At 43.4% G+C, this 18,568-nt stretch overlaps 1 protein-coding gene across 2 annotated transcripts in view; it reads left to right on the top strand.

The window, feature by feature from the left end:
• The window catches only part of TIAM1 (TIAM Rac1 associated GEF 1), a 275,808-nt gene that overhangs the window by 212,120 nt on the left and 45,120 nt on the right, over positions 1–18,568 (top strand). For both annotated transcript variants that reach the window (XM_045540534.1, XM_045540532.1), the window contains exons 14-15: positions 4,966–5,052; positions 9,947–10,171. In XM_045540534.1, coding sequence (XP_045396490.1) covers positions 4,966–5,052; positions 9,947–10,171 — 312 coding nt within the window. The remainder of the gene's footprint in view (positions 1–4,965; positions 5,053–9,946; positions 10,172–18,568) is intronic.

The following is an 18,568-nucleotide window of genomic DNA, read 5'->3' as shown; positions in this document are numbered from 1 at the left end:
TGTGGCCAAAGTCTAGGGGAAAATGGGCACAAGCTTCCAGGAGTCCTGTCCCAGTGGAGTCACATAAATTGGATTATCTTGCACCAAGTTATGACAACACATGGGAAGTGCTGCCTCTTCGGGAAATTCATTAGGGACTCAGTGCCCAGTACTATTTTTGGAGACTGGTCCATAGGCATCCTCTGCCTAGCACCTACCTAAAGTCCAGACTCTCAGGAGGAAAGTAGGTATTCACCATAAATCCCATTGTTTGTACAAGCAGTGTAGGCAAAGTCAGCCACATTACAGTGTTGGGAACCCTCCCCAAATCTAAGTTCTCAGATGCCAGCCAAGGGCCAAACTTGTAAGCAGGCCTTTTGAAGAACAGCAGTGAGGTCTGCTGTGTTAACACTTTTCTACAAGGTTGTCTACATTCTGGCGTAGTTAAATATGTAATCCTTTCCATATGTTTAAGACTAGTCTTCTTTACTTAGCATTACACTGCATGGCTTGAATAGTAACAGAGTTGGTGCTTGGGTAAAATAAGTGGGGAAATCCATACTGTGCTATATCAGTCAGGAGCAGTGAGGTTAGCTGAGGTAACAAGCAGTCACCGAAGCTCAGTGAAATGTATTGCTCACATTCACCACGCATCCTATGGGGGTTGGCTGGGACTTTATATGTTGTCCTCACTCTATACGCAGGCCTGGAGCAGCTGCCACCTGGGATGTTGCCTGTTGCTTAGCAGAGGGGAAGGTGAGGAGGTGGTGAAGCCAGTGTGGGCTCACTCTCAATTCACTGGGCAAAGCAAGTCACATGGTCACACCTCCCTACAAGGGAGCAGAGAAGTGTGGTCCTACTGTATTTGTTGGAAGGGGACTGAAGTTCCTGGTGGGAAAACATAAACACTATTACATATTTCTCTCTGAATTTTTTTTTTGTCAAGACACAGAGAGACATCTCAAGATTTCTCTCTGAATCAAGTTATTAAGCCTTTCAGCATTTGAAAATCTTTAAATCCTCTACTGGGCATCGGGGTATTATATTCCTTCTGCGCCTTCTCCTGTAGGCAACCAGTCTTCATCTCAGAACACTCATTAGAGTATTTTGGCCTAATGAAGAGAAGCTAATTTCAAAACCCTGACCACTTGCATTGCACCTTCACACTGTTTACTCCTTGACCTTTAAACTAAAGACATCATAAAGCTAGGAGGATGTTTTTGATGGCAAAGAATAAATGCTTATGAGAGGCGTGTTCTGCAGCAGATGTGTGACCTCAGTAACTGAAGCTGTAATTGGTAGCAGGGGTATAAATAAGTTTTGGGGGCCTCCAAAATCAGATGCTCCATGGTGATTGTTCTTTTTCTTTTTGGTTTACTTAATATTTTTGGTTAAGGGTAAACTAGCTAGGAACAAGACAAGCGTGACTTTCAACGCTCTTTGACTCCAGTTCTAAGATGGAGTGATTTGGGGAGGCAGAAATAGGAACTGGGCATAAAACCCCACTCTACTTTGTATACTTTCTATACTTTTTGTTAAAGTCACCGAATTGCTCACAGAATCTGTTTACCTTTCCTCACTGAGGGTGTTACAGAGCACCAGGCATCAATCTAAAGAGTATTGTAAATGGTGCTTCTCAAACTACATGAGATAAAGAAGCAGGTTTTTTGTTTTGTTTTCATTTCCAGTCTTTTGTGACCACCACTGCTTTTGTAAAATACAAAATCCCATGCTTGGGGTTGTGGCAATGTGAGATTGCTGTAAGAGGTTTTCAATGTTTAGTCTCTATTTCTGTCCTTACATCACGGTCAGTAGCAAACAGTTGGCACCATTTCCTGGACTTCACTTTAGAAAGCCTTGCTATGTACAGCTGATAACCACAGTTAAACCATTTCTTCCTGGTGCTCAGGTGTATGTTGGCATGAGGTGTTCCGACAGCATACTGATTGAGGAGGTTAAAGAGCCCCCCAGGCCTAAGACACCTGGTTGCCGCTGGACTCAAAAGCTACCACGGGGTCTACATTGAGCCCGTCTATATCTAACATTAACACCTAATGAAGTGTGGCTTCTAGTGTATATTGAGTTCAGTATATGTAAAAGCTACTAGCACATGACACCAACACAAAAACATGTAACAATACGAACCAAATGCTGCTTTGCATTTTAAAACACTTTAAGGGGGAAAATATGATTCAATAATCCAACTGGCTGTACACATTTAAAGTGTTAACATTACGTAATTTCTCTCCCCTGCTCCTCTCTCCACCTCAACGCTCAGGTCATTCCCAGACCTTACTGTTGAAATTATTTAATAGACCAAATATGCAGTTGCACGGTATGTAGACTAAGCATGATGCGCTAGGCTGCCTTGACGTGGAAGAATGCATCGTTTCAGCAACTTAGCATTCCTTTTTTTCTTCTTACACTATTATACTGAGTCATGTTTCCTTATGTTGCAGGTGTCTGCACTCATCCTGTTATCTGAGTTTTCCTTGCATCCTGGACTCTAGTTTTGAGGAGTTCTCTGTTGTTTATCATGTTATATTTTTCTTTGGCCATGAGTTCTAGTAGGCAGGATCTTCTGGTTGTTCATCTTATGACTTTAGTCTTCTCAGTGTCTTCATTAAGTTTGTTCATTCTCAAGTTCATTATTGCATTTGCCACTCACAATGCCTTCCTGTCTTAGTAGCAAACAGCCTTCTGTTTGGTGGAGACACTGATTTGTGCTGAATAATCTCCCTCTTTCCCCTGTTGGCAATCATTTTGGACTGTTTTAGAGTTGTTTGCTGAGAATCAAAATGTTCCCGTCTTATTTAGCAAACAAACAAAATCTGACTTTGCTAATTAACTGTTCAAATCATTATATCCTTCATCCACCTCAAAATAATCCAGCTGTAAGATGTTTAGTATTTTCTTTATATTTGTTAATGTAGGATATGGTTATAATTTTTCAACCTGGTGTGCAATGTATGGGTATCTTTAAGTGGAGACTCTGAGACCCGGCATAGTGCAAGAGATGCCCAGCGAGTGTGCGGACGGCCGTCAGGGTCCCCCGATACAAATTCTGTAACAGCTAAAGCACTGTTTACATTTGGAAATTTTTGGCTTCCACTGGAGTGATCTTCAAAAAAGGAACTTAAGCCCATTATCGTTTCTTCTGTCCTCTTTCCTATCACAGAGATTTCCCCATTAAGGAGAGAAGTCTCTGACCTGTTTCTCAGACCCATACTTTGTGCCCAGCTGCCCGGTGCAAATTTCATAGTCATTTGCAGTCCTTAGATGGGATGGCTCCCCCACCCCCACTCCTATGTTTAGCCTTGTGATTATTAAAAAAAAAGAAGACCAAGAAAAGAGGGATGGAGCAAATGAGTACCTAAGCCATCTCCGTGGACTCTTGTCTGAAGGTGACTTGCAGGCTCTCGACATTGCCGCTCCTGCGGTTGTCCCATTAAGCAAGCTGTCCCCTGGCATCCCATCAGGATGCTAACTTTTTTTTAAAAAATTAGTCTCAGAATTTGATAGAATAATGGCATTTCAGAAAGCAAATGCCTCTATTTTGATGAATCCTATCCAGTCTTTCCCACAACATAGCCCTTGACTCTCTATCTGTTCTAACAGGTTAGAAAAAAAAGAACTTCTCTTCTGAAATGCAGATAAATACACCTACGCTAAGGCTAATGTCACTTACATGGTTCATTTGTAAAAATGTTTTGATTTCAGTGGGACTTCTTGAAACATAATGTGAAAGTTAAAAGTTGCTGTTAGAATGGAATTTAAAATAAGAGAATGAAATGAAGACTTTGGAAAGTCCTCGGGGTGGCCTCGTGCTGTTCTCCGTCTGGGGGAGTTACGGCGCCGAGAGGGCGGTGGCAGTTGGCAGTTCTGCCTACGTGTGGTTATCCATTTCCTGGTCCTGTGAACTAAACAGAAGGCCACGTGTTCATTATGACATGGCCTAAAAAGCCTCCATGACTCCCTGGAAACCAGTCTTGTAATTATTTATTCTGGTTTTTGTTGGCCTGAGTTTTAAAACCCCTATCTCCTCTGCCCTCAGGATTAAGACAGGTATCTATATTGTGTGATGATTTTTCTCCCAGAGCTGAAGTTATGGCAGATCTTCACAAGTGTATCTGTTCCCATTTCCCTTTTTTGAAGTATCTATCAAGGTCCTTTTTTCCTTTGGAAAAGTAGGTAATGGTAGTGGACATTCAGTTAATTGATTAAGAAAGAGTTTTAGAGGAGACTGTCCAGAGGCAGAGGTGACCAGGGCTTGACTCCTAGGATTGGAAGCACCCAGGATCCCCAAACCACTTAGGACGTCTGGGCCTTGCTCTGCCTTCCTTTCTGAAGGATGTAGCACAGCCCAAGGTTAATTAACTAATGGGCTTTGAGCTCTGGCAGCCCAGACAAATATAAGATAATCTTATGATCAGATACTAGTAGAGTGTGAAATCAATTACAGTTTCAATGTGAAATGGGATTTGTAAAGTGAGTTGCTTTTTATCCCTGTTTGCAGAATTTTATTAAATTAAAGCGGTGTCTATATAGCAACACATATGGATGAATACGTACCGTAAAACAGTACAGTTGTAACATATCCTAGGACGTAGATTTGGTCTAGGGGGCTCTGATGAGGGAAGCTGATCTTTCTGTTCTTCGCTTTGGAGGAGGGTATGGAAAAGACAAAACGATGGCATTTACTGGGAAGCAAGGTGTAAAACAGGATAATTTCCTTCCATTTGAGTTGATAGGTAGGTGGTATAAAGATAGACGTACCTAGTAATATTTATTTACAAGTAGCAACCTCTTTCAGAGTGATCTAAAAATACGTTTTTCTGCTTTGTAAACGGATAGGAACGGAAAAGACAATCACTCCAGACTCTAACCCAAACCACTAAACATACCTCGTTCACAGCAGGTACTTCCTGTTGTTTGCTAAACATTCAGAAGGAGTGAGCCCTGCCATTCTGTCTTTGTGTTTCATAGGGTTTTCACTTTCTTCTGTGGAAGAAGATGGTGTTCGAAGGCTCTACGTGAACAGTGTGAAGGAAACCGGTTTAGCTTCCAAGAAAGGTAAGTCAAGGAGTATCCTGTTTGCCTGTTTTAAATTCCCTTTTGGGTTTCTCTAGCTGGTGGATGAGAAAAATAAGTCCAAAGGATTCATGTGGAAAGAGTATTGGAACATTGTCTCTCTGAAAACCCTTCCAGGAAATATGGATTTTCTTCCATTAGCTTAGGTGTGCAAGAAATGTCACTCTCTTGGATTTTATATCTGATTCTGAGCCCATTTCCATGGGGCGGGTGGGGAATTCCATTCTAATCATAGGTGGTCGTCCTTCTCCATCTCCTAGGATGTGGAGTTCCCGGGGGATCTTTCTGGAGCAGAGCATAGGAGAAGACCCCTCCGTGCTTGTGTCCACATTGGTCCAAGTTGACATTGGCCATTACTTGAGCCTGCAGAGCTCTTTCAAACCAGATGTTCAGTTGCTTCCATTCCTGGAGGAATATTTGCAGAAGTTTAGAATGTAGGGACCCAAGATCCAGCCTTTTTGCCCCTCCCTGTGCCACATCCTACCTTTTCCTTTCAGCCCTAAAAGGGCTCATAATGTCATAATGCAGTTTGGGCTACCTGTGGAACCCTAACTCTCCATCCTCTTTCTAAGAGAATCATTTCAACCTAGATTCTTTGTTCACTGTGTTAGTTTTTTAAGGTTACCATAGAAAATTATCATAAACTGGGTGGCTTAAAACAAAAGAAATTTATCCTCTCATAGTTCAGGGGGCCAGAAGCCTGAACTTTAGGTATTCGCAGGATTCATTCCTCTAGAACCTCCAAGGGAAGAATTGTCTCATACTTCTTCCTGGCTCCTGGTGGCTGCCGGCAATCCTGGGCATTCCTTGGCTTGTGGCTGTATCAGTCCAGTCTCTGCCTAATGTCACACAGCCTCCTTCCCTGTGTGTTTTCCTGTTTTGACATGGCCTCCTTATAAGAACACTAGGCACTGAATTTAGGATTCACTTTAAATCATCACTTTAACTTATTATCTGCAATATTATATAATTATGACAATACAATTATTATAATATATAATTATATCTGCAATATATATCTACTCCTATTTCCAAAGAAGGTCACATCCTGACATTCTGGATAGACATGAATTTGGGGGGACACTATTTAACCCACTGTACTCACCGTGAACAAAAGGGACAGGTAGGTGGGGCTTGGAATCCACCTTTGTTTCTTTCTTCCTGCTGTGGAATGTGTAGTTTCATCCAGGCAGTGGCAAAGTAATACCTGCTGAATGTCAAAGACCAACATATCTGGGCCAGTTGTGCCTAGAGGTAGTTACTTGCATCAGTTTTGCTAAGGACCACTGAATAGATCAGTGGAGGAACGACTGACTGCTGATCTTTGTGTTCGGGTGCAGCTTAGTTCTGGGTGGTTCGTGGCTTGCAAGCTACCCGTGTGGGTTATTTTGCCCTGTGCTGTAAACACTGGAGAAGCACAACCGGCAGACCTGGCTGTGTACAGAAGTGGCAAAGGTGTGACAAATGGGAAATAAAGTCAAAATAATTTACCTGCTGCTAAGTGTCATGGAGAAAGATTTTCCTTCCCCATTTTCTAGGCCATAGGCAGCCTGGGGCCAGAGTCTGACACATTCACTGAGCTGTATCTCAGCTAAGAGCAGAGATGACAGGGTTCATTCCCCTTCAAACCCAAAGACTGATTTTTATCTCTTGCAGCACGGTGAGTGTGCCAGTTGGCGTGGCACGGGGGTGGGGAATCTGCCGCCCTGGTTTCAGTCACATCCTGTTTTAGTTCTTTGCACCTGAGAACCCTGGTGTTAGATGAAAATGAACGGTCGTCTGCATCAGCCCTGTTGCCCCGTACAGCACTGTTCTCAACAGAGGCGAGAGCGATGCTCATTTTGCCCTCCTGGACCACAAACAAAGATATTTGGGGTATTTTATGTTAAATTTAGCCTTTAAATGAAGACCCCTCCCCACTACCCCACAATGGAGAGCTTGCTATGGATCAGTCAGCCTCTTTGCGGATATATGATTATAAAATCTGCTCCTCCAGCTTCTGTTAGTCTGTCTCCTCCTCCAGCTTCTGTCAGTTTGTCTCCTCCTCCAGCTTCTAGATTTTGCCTGATTCTTCTTTCTAGCCAGCTTTTGATATCCATCGTATTATAACAGCTCAGTCTTTTGCTTATCCAGCTTCAGTACTTCCAAGTTTTTCAACCATTCATTAGAAAGTAGAATACAACTCTGGTCATTGCCCGTTGGACACAAGGTGCCACTGTCCCTGTTAAAATGACCAGAATGTGGTGCAACCAGGGAGAGTTTAGTGGAACGCGGCTCAATTGAATCTGAATATCTTGTTTGCATTAATTCAGCCTAAGTTTGGTTTTCTATTCTTGTTAGCCACATTGGGCTTTTGGCTTGTGACAAGCTAATGGTTAAGCCCCAAAGTCACCGTCCTACCCACTCCCCTCCACACATAAACGCTCACGGTTGGACCTCATGTTGGTTGTACTTGTAGAACTGACTTTTTGAACTTAAGTGTGTTATTTTACACTTACTATCCTACTTGGGCATGTTTGTTTTGGCCTATCGTTCTACTCTTGGCGTCATCTCAGAGTTATTTGTTGTCATTTTAGTTTTTTCCTGATGGTTACACGGGATGGAGCCCAGTCAAGAAAGGCGTGTGTCACATTACTCTGGATTACTTGGATACATCACACAACTTGTGGTCAGCTGGGGATTGTTTCTGAGCAGGCTGTGATTTTCTGTTAGAAAGAAAAGTTTTCCTCTTTCTTCTACCAAATATTAATAACAAGAGTTGACGTCTGTTGAATATCTTCTGTGTTCCAATGGCTGTGCTAAGAGTTTTACATGTCTTATTTTATTTAATCTCATTTAACCCATTTATCCCTTTTACATATGAGGAAACTGAGGCTGGGGGAGCTTCAATACCGTGCCCACAGTCACAGGGGAAGCTGTGACAGAGAGACCCTGACGGAGCACGTTGTTGCTCACAACTGGTGGGCATCCTTATTCGTCCTGAGAAAACTCAGGCCGGCAGCCCCCTGTAGCAGTTTGCTAGGGCTGCCGGGACAAAGTAACACACACTGGGTGGCTTCAAACAACAGCAGTGTATTTTCTCACAGTCCTGGGAGAAGCCAGAAGTCTCAAATCAAGGTGTCCGCAGGCCATGCTCCCTTCGAAGGCTGAGGAGAATCCTTTCTTGCCTCTTCCAGTTTCTGGTGGTTCCAGAAGTTCGTTGGCTTGTGGCTGTGTCACTCGAAGCTCTGCCTCCATCTCCACACGGCCTTCTCCTTTCTTGGTCTCTGTTCTGTGCGTCTCTTGCAAGGACATTTGTCCGTGGGCCCATAGATAATCCATTGTGATCTTATCTCAAGATCCTTAACTTCATTATAACTAGAAAGATCCTTTTTACAGATATGTCTGTGTTCACAGCTTCTGGGATGTAGACATATGTTTTTTGGGGACCACAACCTACTACACGCTCCTACTCTGCCAGTCGTATAAGCCTATAACTTCTTTTTTTAAAAAAACCTCATAGATGTTTTGGTTTTTAAGTCTGTTTCTCCTTATATTGCTTCCCTAATATCTAACCAAAAAGGACGGTCTCCAAGAGAACACTTAAACAGAAAACAAAGAGCAACCAAAAAAAAAAATCCTGTTTTTCACATGTAGAAATTTTATATTTTAATTCAAATATTGTGATGTCAAAATCTTTTACCTCCCAGAATTGTGCCTCTGATAGGGAGGAAAACATTCTCATTTCCATTTCATTCCCTTCCCACCCATAATGTTTCTTGGAATATTCAGGATAGAAAATTGATTTCAAATATTTTAGAAACCCGAATCAGGACAGCCAGGGTGTGTGACTCAGTGAAGTTGGGAAGTGAGAACTTCTCTGTAGAATCATTTTTTCTGCAGAATTCGGGTGGAATGTGTGGATGCTAGAGGGGCCGGGTCACTTCTCATTTCCGCAATTCCTCGTTTGTCTTTGCCATTCACTCACTTCCTCTTTCCAGTTTGTTCTTCTACATTAGTGTACAAAATAAGAAGTTGGACTCCCTTCCCCTTCCTAGCTGAAATAATACTTTAATGCCTTTCGTGTTCTTCCCCAACCCCTTGCTTTCTCAAGTTGTGCAGCGTCCTTTGAATGTGGGTTTGAACTGCTACTGTGCCAGCATCTCAGCTTCCTGTTCTTCTAGGCTGGGCTTGTTTGTGGCTGTTCCTTTGTGTCTCAAACTTTGGCAACTTCCCAGCATGCTTTGCAAAAGTAGCAGACCCTTTGGGGACCAAAAGATATTCACCCCAAGATCCTGATGTAGTTAAAAGGGGTGGGGGGAAGGGCAAAAATGATCCCATTGGGCTCTGTAAACTGTCATCTCTAAATGTATTTGGAGTCAGACAACCTCACTTCTGTAGTCGTAGCCAGACGAAACACATTGCATTTTGATTCCATAGAAATGATCAATAGACATTAACTGGCTGTGCCACAAGTAAGTGTTCACTGTAGCACGAGCACCCACAAAACATACTGATCTCAATAATCAGAGACACTTCCATTTTTTCCCATCAAAATTATAGGAAGGTAGCCAGAATTAGCATGTGTGAAGAGAAGCTGGCAGATGCTTGGAACACATAGCTTAAAGAAGGAATAAATTAGTTTGATTGATGTGTTGGGGACAGGCTCAGCGTGCTGTAACCTCCAAGTCTAGAACCTTCCGAACCTTGTGAACCTGAGGCTCATGTGACTCTCCGAGGATCACATTTGAGCACTGCAGCCCGTTTGCTGCAGCAGCACCTGCAGCTGGGAGTCTCACAGCAGGAAGGCTCGGTGTGCCCTTTACAGCAGAGCTTCTGAGCTGTTGTGTTCTGATTGTGCGTGTAAAATTAAAAATTTTCCATCTTGCGTTGGCAGGTCTGAAAGCAGGAGATGAGATTCTTGAGATCAATAATCGCGCTGCAGGCACCCTCAACTCATCTATGCTCAAAGATTTCCTCTCGCAGCCCTCCCTGGGCCTCCTGGTGAGGACCTACCCTGAGCTGGAGGGCGGAGCGGAGCTGCTGGGGAGCCCGCCCCACCGAGTGGACGGCCCTGCAGACCTCGGCGAGAGCCCCCTCGCCTTCGTCACCAGCAACCCAGGTACGTCTGTGCAGGGTGCTGGGGGCGAGTCTGGGCTCGGTTCAGCCACGACCCGGGAAGTTTGTCACGCAGCTTGCATGTTTTGGTGGACTTCTTTGGTCTGGCAGGTGGTGTTAAAATGTATGATCGAGATGGGCTGATTACTACCCTGTGCTTCCTGTTGAAATTCAAAGGGGCAGGAAATGTTTCTTCTCATGGAATAACAAATCTCCTTGTCACCCATGGAAAGCCTGATAGTGCTTCTGCTATTTGTCATTTTGGAGAAAGCCGAGTGGTTAGAGGCCACTGTCTGTTGGCTGTGGATAGATTTGGAGACACGGAAGTGTGGGAATCACGTAAGATGCTGAGACTCTGAGTCCTACCCTGCCTTCCCTGTCACCATCCCCCAAACCACCAGCCCAGCTCTCCCTGCTGCGTGGGAGAAGGACATGAGTTGGCGTGCCCGGAGTGGAAATGCAGGGACAGCTCTTGTTTGCTCTGTTTGTCTCTTGGCTTCTTCCAACCCAAAGTCTGAACCTGAGCCCATCAGTGGAGCCCCCTGCCCTACTCCACTGCGTTCTTCCTCCCTTCCCCCGCCCCCCAGCAACCTGGGCTCATTCTAATAGAAGCCGCTGGGATGCCACCTGCCTTTTGAAGTCTTCTTGGGACCCCACAGAGTTAGCTCACTCCTCTGGGCCCCAATGACCTTGCAAATGTGACTTCCATGTGGGTCTAATCATATTAAACAATTCTTACTTGCATGTGTCTTTCTTTCTCCTGAGTTTGTTTCCTGGGACTGGGTTCATGTTCCTGGTCTTTGTCTCCCTGGCTCTTTGCACTGGTTGGCTCCACAAGTGACCCATTCTTGTTCAGTGAGAGCAAGTGAACGAGCGAACAAATGAACAGCATAGATTGCTATCACCTATTTCTCCGTGACTGGGTTCTACGGTTCGGGTTGATTTAGTAATGGTTTTGTAATTATTTTCTCTTTGCAAAGCTTGGGTTAAAAAAAATAAAAGAGCCTTCTGGTTCAAAACCTGAGTTGTCTGAGTTGTAGGTAGTTGGGTATTCTTGCCCAGCCATTGTTGTCTCTCAAATTATTTTCTGAAGCTTGGATGGTTGAGGAAGCAGAAGCCCTGTGATACTTCATTCTTTTGTTTGGTGGCTCCCTGGAAGAATTTGACAAATTGAAGCTTCAGAGAATTGATTGTTCTTGGTTATTGTTGACTTCCTTGGCTCATTCTATCATTGTGGTACCCACATAGCAATCAGTTTTAAAAAAGTGCCTCTAGTGAGTTGTGTACCCTTAATAATGGGGAATTCAGACTTCAAGGGCTGTTCTTTTATGTGACCACAAGATGGCAGGCTAAATCCCCTGAAACGCAGTTCACACTTGGCTGTTTCTGTAATATGGCTTCGAATGAGACATTATGTTAGGTTAGACTATTTAAAGATTTGATAAGCTTGGCCATACATGTTATAAGCAACAATGTGTTTTCAAGTTTATTTGTTTTCTTTTTTTCTGTCTGAACTCTTCCTGTGGGTTAATACATAAAGCAGAGGTTGGCAAACTACAACCCGCAGACCAAAACCAGCCCATTGCCTGTTTTTGCAAATAAAGTTTTATTGGGTCACAGTCATGCCCATTCATTTACTTCTTGTCTCTGGCTGCCTTCCTACTGCACTGGCAGAGTTGAGTGGTTGTGAGAAGGATTTAAGGTGTTCAAAGCCAAAAATATTTACTCTCTCTGACCTTTTGTAGATAAAGTTTGCTGTCCCCTGATGTATAGCGTGATTAAAACTGCTCACAATTTGTTCCTTTAAAAGACAGTCATTGTGTTAACGTTTTGGTCTATTTCTCTCTTCTTTTAAAAAATTTCTGTACATGTGTATATACATGTACCTATGTATGGATTTGTTCGGAAATTTATTAAATTTTTAAATTAAAAATGTACTTATATATGTATTTCTGTTTTAGAAAAATCTAAGTGTTTCTGTAAATACAATTGCTGTCCTGTTTTTTCCATGGTGGATTTTAAAGTAAACCACTGGCCTTTCCACCCTATTACATGTCATCTCCTCCAGACCAGTCACCTTTGGAAGCTGTGTGCCAAATCCACTGCACCTGCCATTGTTTACAACACATTAAAACTGCAGCTTTAGTGGAATCGTCTCTAGAAAATTTATTCATCCCTTTGTTTTTTCCCAATTAAATGGTTGTCATAACTTGGAGGTGACATTTGTTAAGTATTTACTGTGTGCCAGGCATCGAGCTAGATGCTTAAAGTGTAACGATGACTATGACACAATTCTGTCCTTGAATGTACATTTTAGTGTTGTTCTTTGTGTTTTAATTGCCTCATGCTTTCATATTTTGCAATGGTCAAAAATCCTTCCAAACAAAGTCTGCTTGGTTGGTCAAGCTAGGAAATCAAACTGATTCAAAAATAAAGCATGATAGTAAAGTTGTATTATTGGTTTTCTTGTAAGGTTTTAAATTAGCTTCAAAATTCGTAAATTCCGGAAGAATTCTCCAATACTCTGGGCAAGTAGCAGCCCAGGGGAGTAGGTCCTCAGGCTCCCCACCTGGGTCTCTGCCTGCCTTCTGGTTGCTTCTACTTCCTGGCCCCCCTTAGTAGTGGAAGGTAAAAGCGGAGGCAAGTAAACAGGATACAGTCACCTGAAGGATTGCTCCATGATGAGGCAGACAGAAGGCAGTATGCACAGACAGCTGCAGTTATAACAGAAGAGAAAACAACTGAGAAAATTTGTACAATGGCAGGCTGGACTGTAACCTCGGTCTAAATTTAGAAGTAACTAAAAATAAGAAACATCCTGAGTGGTGGTTTGAGGTTTGATGCAGTGACTGTGTTAAGGTGGATGTTTGGCAACCTTGACAGAGGGCCCTGCCCCGTCTCGGGGACTCTGGGGTCCACGTGAGCACTGGCTGGTGCCCGCCTGCTGGAGACTGGCACAGCCGAGCCCCTGCTGTCTCGCTGGCCGCAGCCTCGCCGGAGAATGATTGAAGTATGTGATTAGCTTTCAAGGTAGGATGATTTCGGAACCTCTTTCTCATAGGGAGGTTTGGTTCTTCTGCCTAAAAGCGTCACAGCCTAGTGGCTAAGAATAGGCTCTGGAACCAGGTTCCTTGAGACTAAGTTGGTTTTGATGTTCGTTAGCTTCATGACCATAAACAGGTCATGCCTAATCTCTCTGTGCCCCAGTGTCCTTGTATAAAATGGGGATAATACCACACTCCCATCTCCCTAAGCTGTTGTGAGGATTCAATGAGTTACGAAAGTAAAGTGTTTAGAATAGTACCTGGTAAGTGCTCAATAAATGGTTTGTACCTGAAGCTAGTCTCTTATGGGGGACGTGAGAATTCTCTGCCTGTGACCAAATGTTGCTCCTCTTCAATCCATTCATTGCCCTCTATTCTATCTCATTCTGCGATAGGTGAATTGTCTGATAACTAAGCTTATGAATTATACCTTGTTAGCTGGGCATGGTGCCACGTGCCTGTAGTCCCAGCTACTCAGGAGACTAAAGCAGGAGGATCCTTGAGCTGTAGTGAGCTATGATTGCACCACTGCACTCCAGCCTGGGTGACAGAGCAAGACCCTGTCTCTCTAAAAAAATGGAAAAAAAAAATCACCTGCATAGAGTTACACCTTGTTTATATCTTACTTTACCAAGTGGAAAGAAATGAATTCTTTAGTGTAGACTGCTGAGGTTCATGATTCACCTAGTCTGGGGTGGGGTCTGGGTGTGCATTTGTTGCGGTTGCTTAAAAATCCTTGGGTGATTCTGATGTGCAGGTAGGGTTGGGACCCAAGACCTTAGGTCACCAACTCTTCCTGGTTATTGATCCTCTCTTTTTCTGCCTTGGTGGTGATCCTGGTACAGACCACCGCCCGTGCCAGCAGAGAGGGTTCTTGATCTCCACACAAAAAAGAATTCAAAGCCAGGGTCATACGTGAAGCAAAGAAATGTATTAAACACAGAGTACAGAAAGTACAGCAGTGCACTCTCAAAGGTGGTAGAGGGCAGACTGCTCCGAGAAGGAACAGTGCCACCTTAGGGTTAGGGTCTATCTTTTCATGCTAATCCCTAATAATAGGCTAAGCTGTGGTGAAGTATTCATGGGTTTTCTGGGAAAGGGGTAGAAAGTTCCTAGAACCAGGAACTCTCCCTTTTCTTAACCTTACAGGGTAACTTCCGGGAGTTGCTGTGGCATTTGTAAACTGTCATGGCACTGGTAGGTGTCATTTTTACTATGTCAATGAAGGTAGTTCGTTTAGGGACATGGTCACCTCAACAGTGCACATGCCCCAATTAAAGGAATTTCCCCCTTTTACCTTAGATAAAGATGTTATGGCTAAAGTAAAATAGCTGAAGGGTCTCTGTTGGTACATTCATCTTAGCTAAGCATACTCACATTCCTGTAGCCTTCTTACCCTGTTGCCTTCTCCTTCTGACCCTGCCCTAACTGCCTGTGAGGTATGTGACTGCTGTCTCAGTGGAATGATCAGATAATTAGAATGTTATGGTGACATGCAAACCTTCTGTAGTTTGTTGATCACATTTTGTGCTCTGCTTCACTGAGATTTTTGTGATGAAAATCTGTTGGTTCCTGGAGTACCTTCTCCATTCTCTTTTGCTTCAATGTATGGAGGAATTATGGTGGATGGGCTGCTCTGTTGGCTCAGAGAGCAAGGGGCTGCACAAGGAGGGTCTCTCCTACGTGTCCTCTCTGAGACTCAGTTTCCTGTCCTTGGCCATTTGCCATCCGTAAGGTTCCTGTTGAAATCTTACCAGAGCTACTTTCTTTTCTTTCTTCTTTTTTTTAAGCATTTGTTTTTTGTACATACTGGTAGGAAAATGGGGGAAGGATGTCTAGGACAAAAAAGATAGTTCCTTCGGTGACTGCTATAGAAAGATTCTTGGAGTGAAGGGGAAGCTGGCGTAGGAAGTTACAAAACTGTTTGCGTGAGGTTTCCAAAAAGTCTCTCTCATGATCTTGTGTGATTTCTTTTGAATGCTGATCTCATCTAGCACTATCAACATTTGGGGCCAGACAATTCTTTGTTGCGGGGAGCTGTCCTGTGCACTGGTGTTCAGCGGGCTCCCTGCAAGCCGGTGCAACACAGTAGCACTCACCCTCCCCCAAGTACTGCCAATCACACCTACCTTCAGACATGGCCCAATGTCCGCCGGGCGGCAAAACCTCCCCCAGTTGAGAACCATTGACCTAGTTTATTAGAAGGTAATAATTGTTTCACCCAGTTAGGGAAATATTTCAGGGAACATCTATATAGGAAGACAAAGCAAATCTAGATCTAAAATAATTTTTTTTTAAATTGTAAAGCATTTGTTCAGAGAATTCCAACACAAGTACCCTTTTATGGCTTTTTTCCCCCCCTGTGTGAAACAAGGGAAGAGCTAAGACAAAGAAATGCAATTATATAATAATTATGCAAAACTGTGGCTTTTATACAAGTTACAAGAATCATAGTTCAGGCGGCATCATTAGTGTCTTTCTGAGGCTTCAAACGCCTGTTTATCTTTCTTTTTAAGCTCTGTTATTAGGGCTCATGTTTATTTTATTTTTGTGGTGAATGCAGCTCTGCTGTATTGTCCCTAGAATTCCACTTGACCAGTTGGGTCAAAGCAGGTGCCTTGGTTTTACAATAAAACTGCCAGAGCTCTGAGGACAGAAGCTGCTTCTTACTTGAAAAATGGTTATTCTTGCAGTTGAGCTGGAGGAAAGCTGAATATCTGTGGCTGACACCAGACCTGTGGCATGTTGAAGACAATCGGGGCCAATGTTGTTGGAGAGTCAGACCCCTTGGTAAACCCGGGGCGCATCTGTGTGATGCTCCGTGGATGCCTGTGGTCTGGAATCAGTCAGAGGTCCCCCCTGGAGGAAGTAGATTGAGCGGCGTTTGTTTAACAGGAAAGGCCCCTGTGATAACCATGAAAGGCTGAGGCTCCTTGATGCACCGTGAGGAGTTCAGTGCCAAGTATGGACAGCCGCTTGTGTGGACAGGACGTGCTTCTGCGCAGTACCCGTGGAGCGTGAGCTTCTATTTTGGTCTGATGTTCCGTGGAGAGTGCCTGGCGCTTGCTGCTGAAAACCGAAGGCAGTCAGGCGGCGAGGGGGAGCAGCAAGGGAAGAGGAACTGCACAGATTTATCTTCCCACAAACAAATATGGTGCAGGGCTTCCGACTCTCTGAAGTCTCGCAGACAGATCCTCTGCAGCACATGGTCCTCTGTTTGTTTGTCGATAACACTGGGAGCCGCCGTGTGCGGCTGCAGACTGTCGGCGTGCCACGCTGCTGGTCACACAGCAACGGCCTGCTCTGCTGACCTGCAGCGGCCGGGGTGGGGACGCCATCCGGATGACACCCGTCAAATCATGTGTGTGGGGAGGGAAATGTTTTGGAGATTAAGAGCCTCAATTGTTACATTTTTAACTATCATTAGCATACCTTACATTTAACTTTCACAACAAGCCGACAGAATCAGTAACGCCTAAATCTACAATTTTTATGGATTTTAAAATGTCTATAGGAGGCAGAAACACTGAGATTTTGCAAACTTTGACTGGAAAGAAGTTATTATTTGTCTAGCAAATTAAAGTTGTAATGTTTTCCCCTATAGTATATGTTTAGCTCTCCCCACTTGTTTGTTTGTTGCTCTATAATAGTTTTGTTTTTGTTTTTTAGTTTTGTTGGAGGGGCAAGTGTTTCTGCTGCTCTTCTATGTTATGGGGGTTTATATGGAATGCTTATAATTATATAGTAGTAAAATGACTGCAAATCAAAATCAAATCCTAGCCTAAGAATTGAATTCCAGCTAGATGTCTTCCTTGGCCGTGTCTAACCATTTTCTTGCAATACCTCCTCAATCATATTTTCCCCTCGGAAATTTAAACTCAGACATGAATAAGTGCCTTTTAATAAATCAGTGTTATAATTATTCCTCTTGGGAAGTGTTTAGATTGGAGGATCTGCTTAACACACATTGTTAACACATTGCATGAGGCAAGATTTTCTCCTCCCTTAAATTTAAATCCCACCTGGACTTGAATGAAGCCAACGTGCATGTGTCTAACCTGAGTAAATGAAAGGTGGATCTAAATGTAAACTCATATCAATGTGTTTGTACTGCCCCGAATCTCCTTGTTGTCTGTCCAGGTAACAGTGTGTGAGATGTAGCAGTGGCAAAGGTTTTCTTAGTCACAGAGACATTGTTATGATGTGGAAGTAATTTAAAAGGCAAAGAAATGATTTTACCTGTTCACAACAATTAAGTTTATTTATAGCAGCTTTTGAGATAGCCTATGGAGGTCCTGATTGTTAGCAGAGCTGTGTGTTGTGTTGTTGTTTCCTGGTAAGTAAATGGGGGCAGGAATGTCCAGAACAAAGAAGGTAATTCCTTCAGTGTCTGCTGTTAGGGAAAAGTCTCTGGTAGTAATGGGGAAGCTGTAGTAGGAAGTTGCAAAACTGTGTGTATGTGATTTCCAAAAAAATCTCAACAATGTTGTTGTGGTGTTCAGAGAAGGCCCTGAAGTATGGGAGTGAGAACATTCCCTCTCCCACTTGAATTTCCTATTCCTGCCATGCTGGTGTCTCTCCTCAGCTTTCTTGAAGTGCACCACTGTCAATTCCTGCTTGCCTTTCTGACTTTCTTTGATCGCCAAACTTCCCCAACCACTTATTTATTCGTTATCTACTGCTGCGTAACAAATGACCCTAAGGCAGCCATTTTATTTGTTCACCGTTTGGCAGTTTGGGCCAGGCTCAGCTGGTTGGTTGTTCTGCTGTCCTTACCTAGAGTATCTCACGTGGCTTTGTCATCTTGTGGATTGCCTGGACTCACTCCCAAGATTGGTGATTGGTCAGCTGGGCCTCCTCTTGCTCAAGTTTCTCATTCTCAAGATCTAGCTTGAGGTTTATTTGTATGGTAGGTTCAGAATTCCAGAGGGGGGTGTGGAGGGCAAGACCAGAAACTGCAAAATCACTTGAGGCCTTGACTTAGAATTCACACATCATCACTTATGTCTCATTCTGTTGGTCAAAGCAAGCCACGAGGCCAGCACAAATTCATGGGGTGGAGAAATAGGTACAAAAGTCTGTGCTTAAAGGGGTGGGAGGAACCATCACTCTCATCTTTGCAAACCGTCTGCCAGAAGCTGTGTTGCATTTTCTCTTCCTAACTCATTTTATTAATTTTTAATCTTCAGTTAAGGGTAGAAAGCATGACATAATGAGGTTAAAAAAGAATATATGCCTTGGAATCAGCTCTAACTCCAGTTATTGATTTGTATGATTTTTTTAATTTTAGATGTTAATATTTTGCTAGATATATGTATTAAAGGTAACTTTTCTCAGTCTGTGGCATGCCTTTTTTT

Source organism: Lemur catta, chromosome 1 (assembly GCF_020740605.2).
Source record: "Lemur catta isolate mLemCat1 chromosome 1, mLemCat1.pri, whole genome shotgun sequence".
NCBI lineage: Eukaryota > Metazoa > Chordata > Mammalia > Primates > Lemuridae > Lemur > Lemur catta.
The sequence above is the reverse complement of the archived record's forward strand: the minus strand, read 5'-3'. Positions and strand labels throughout refer to the sequence as shown.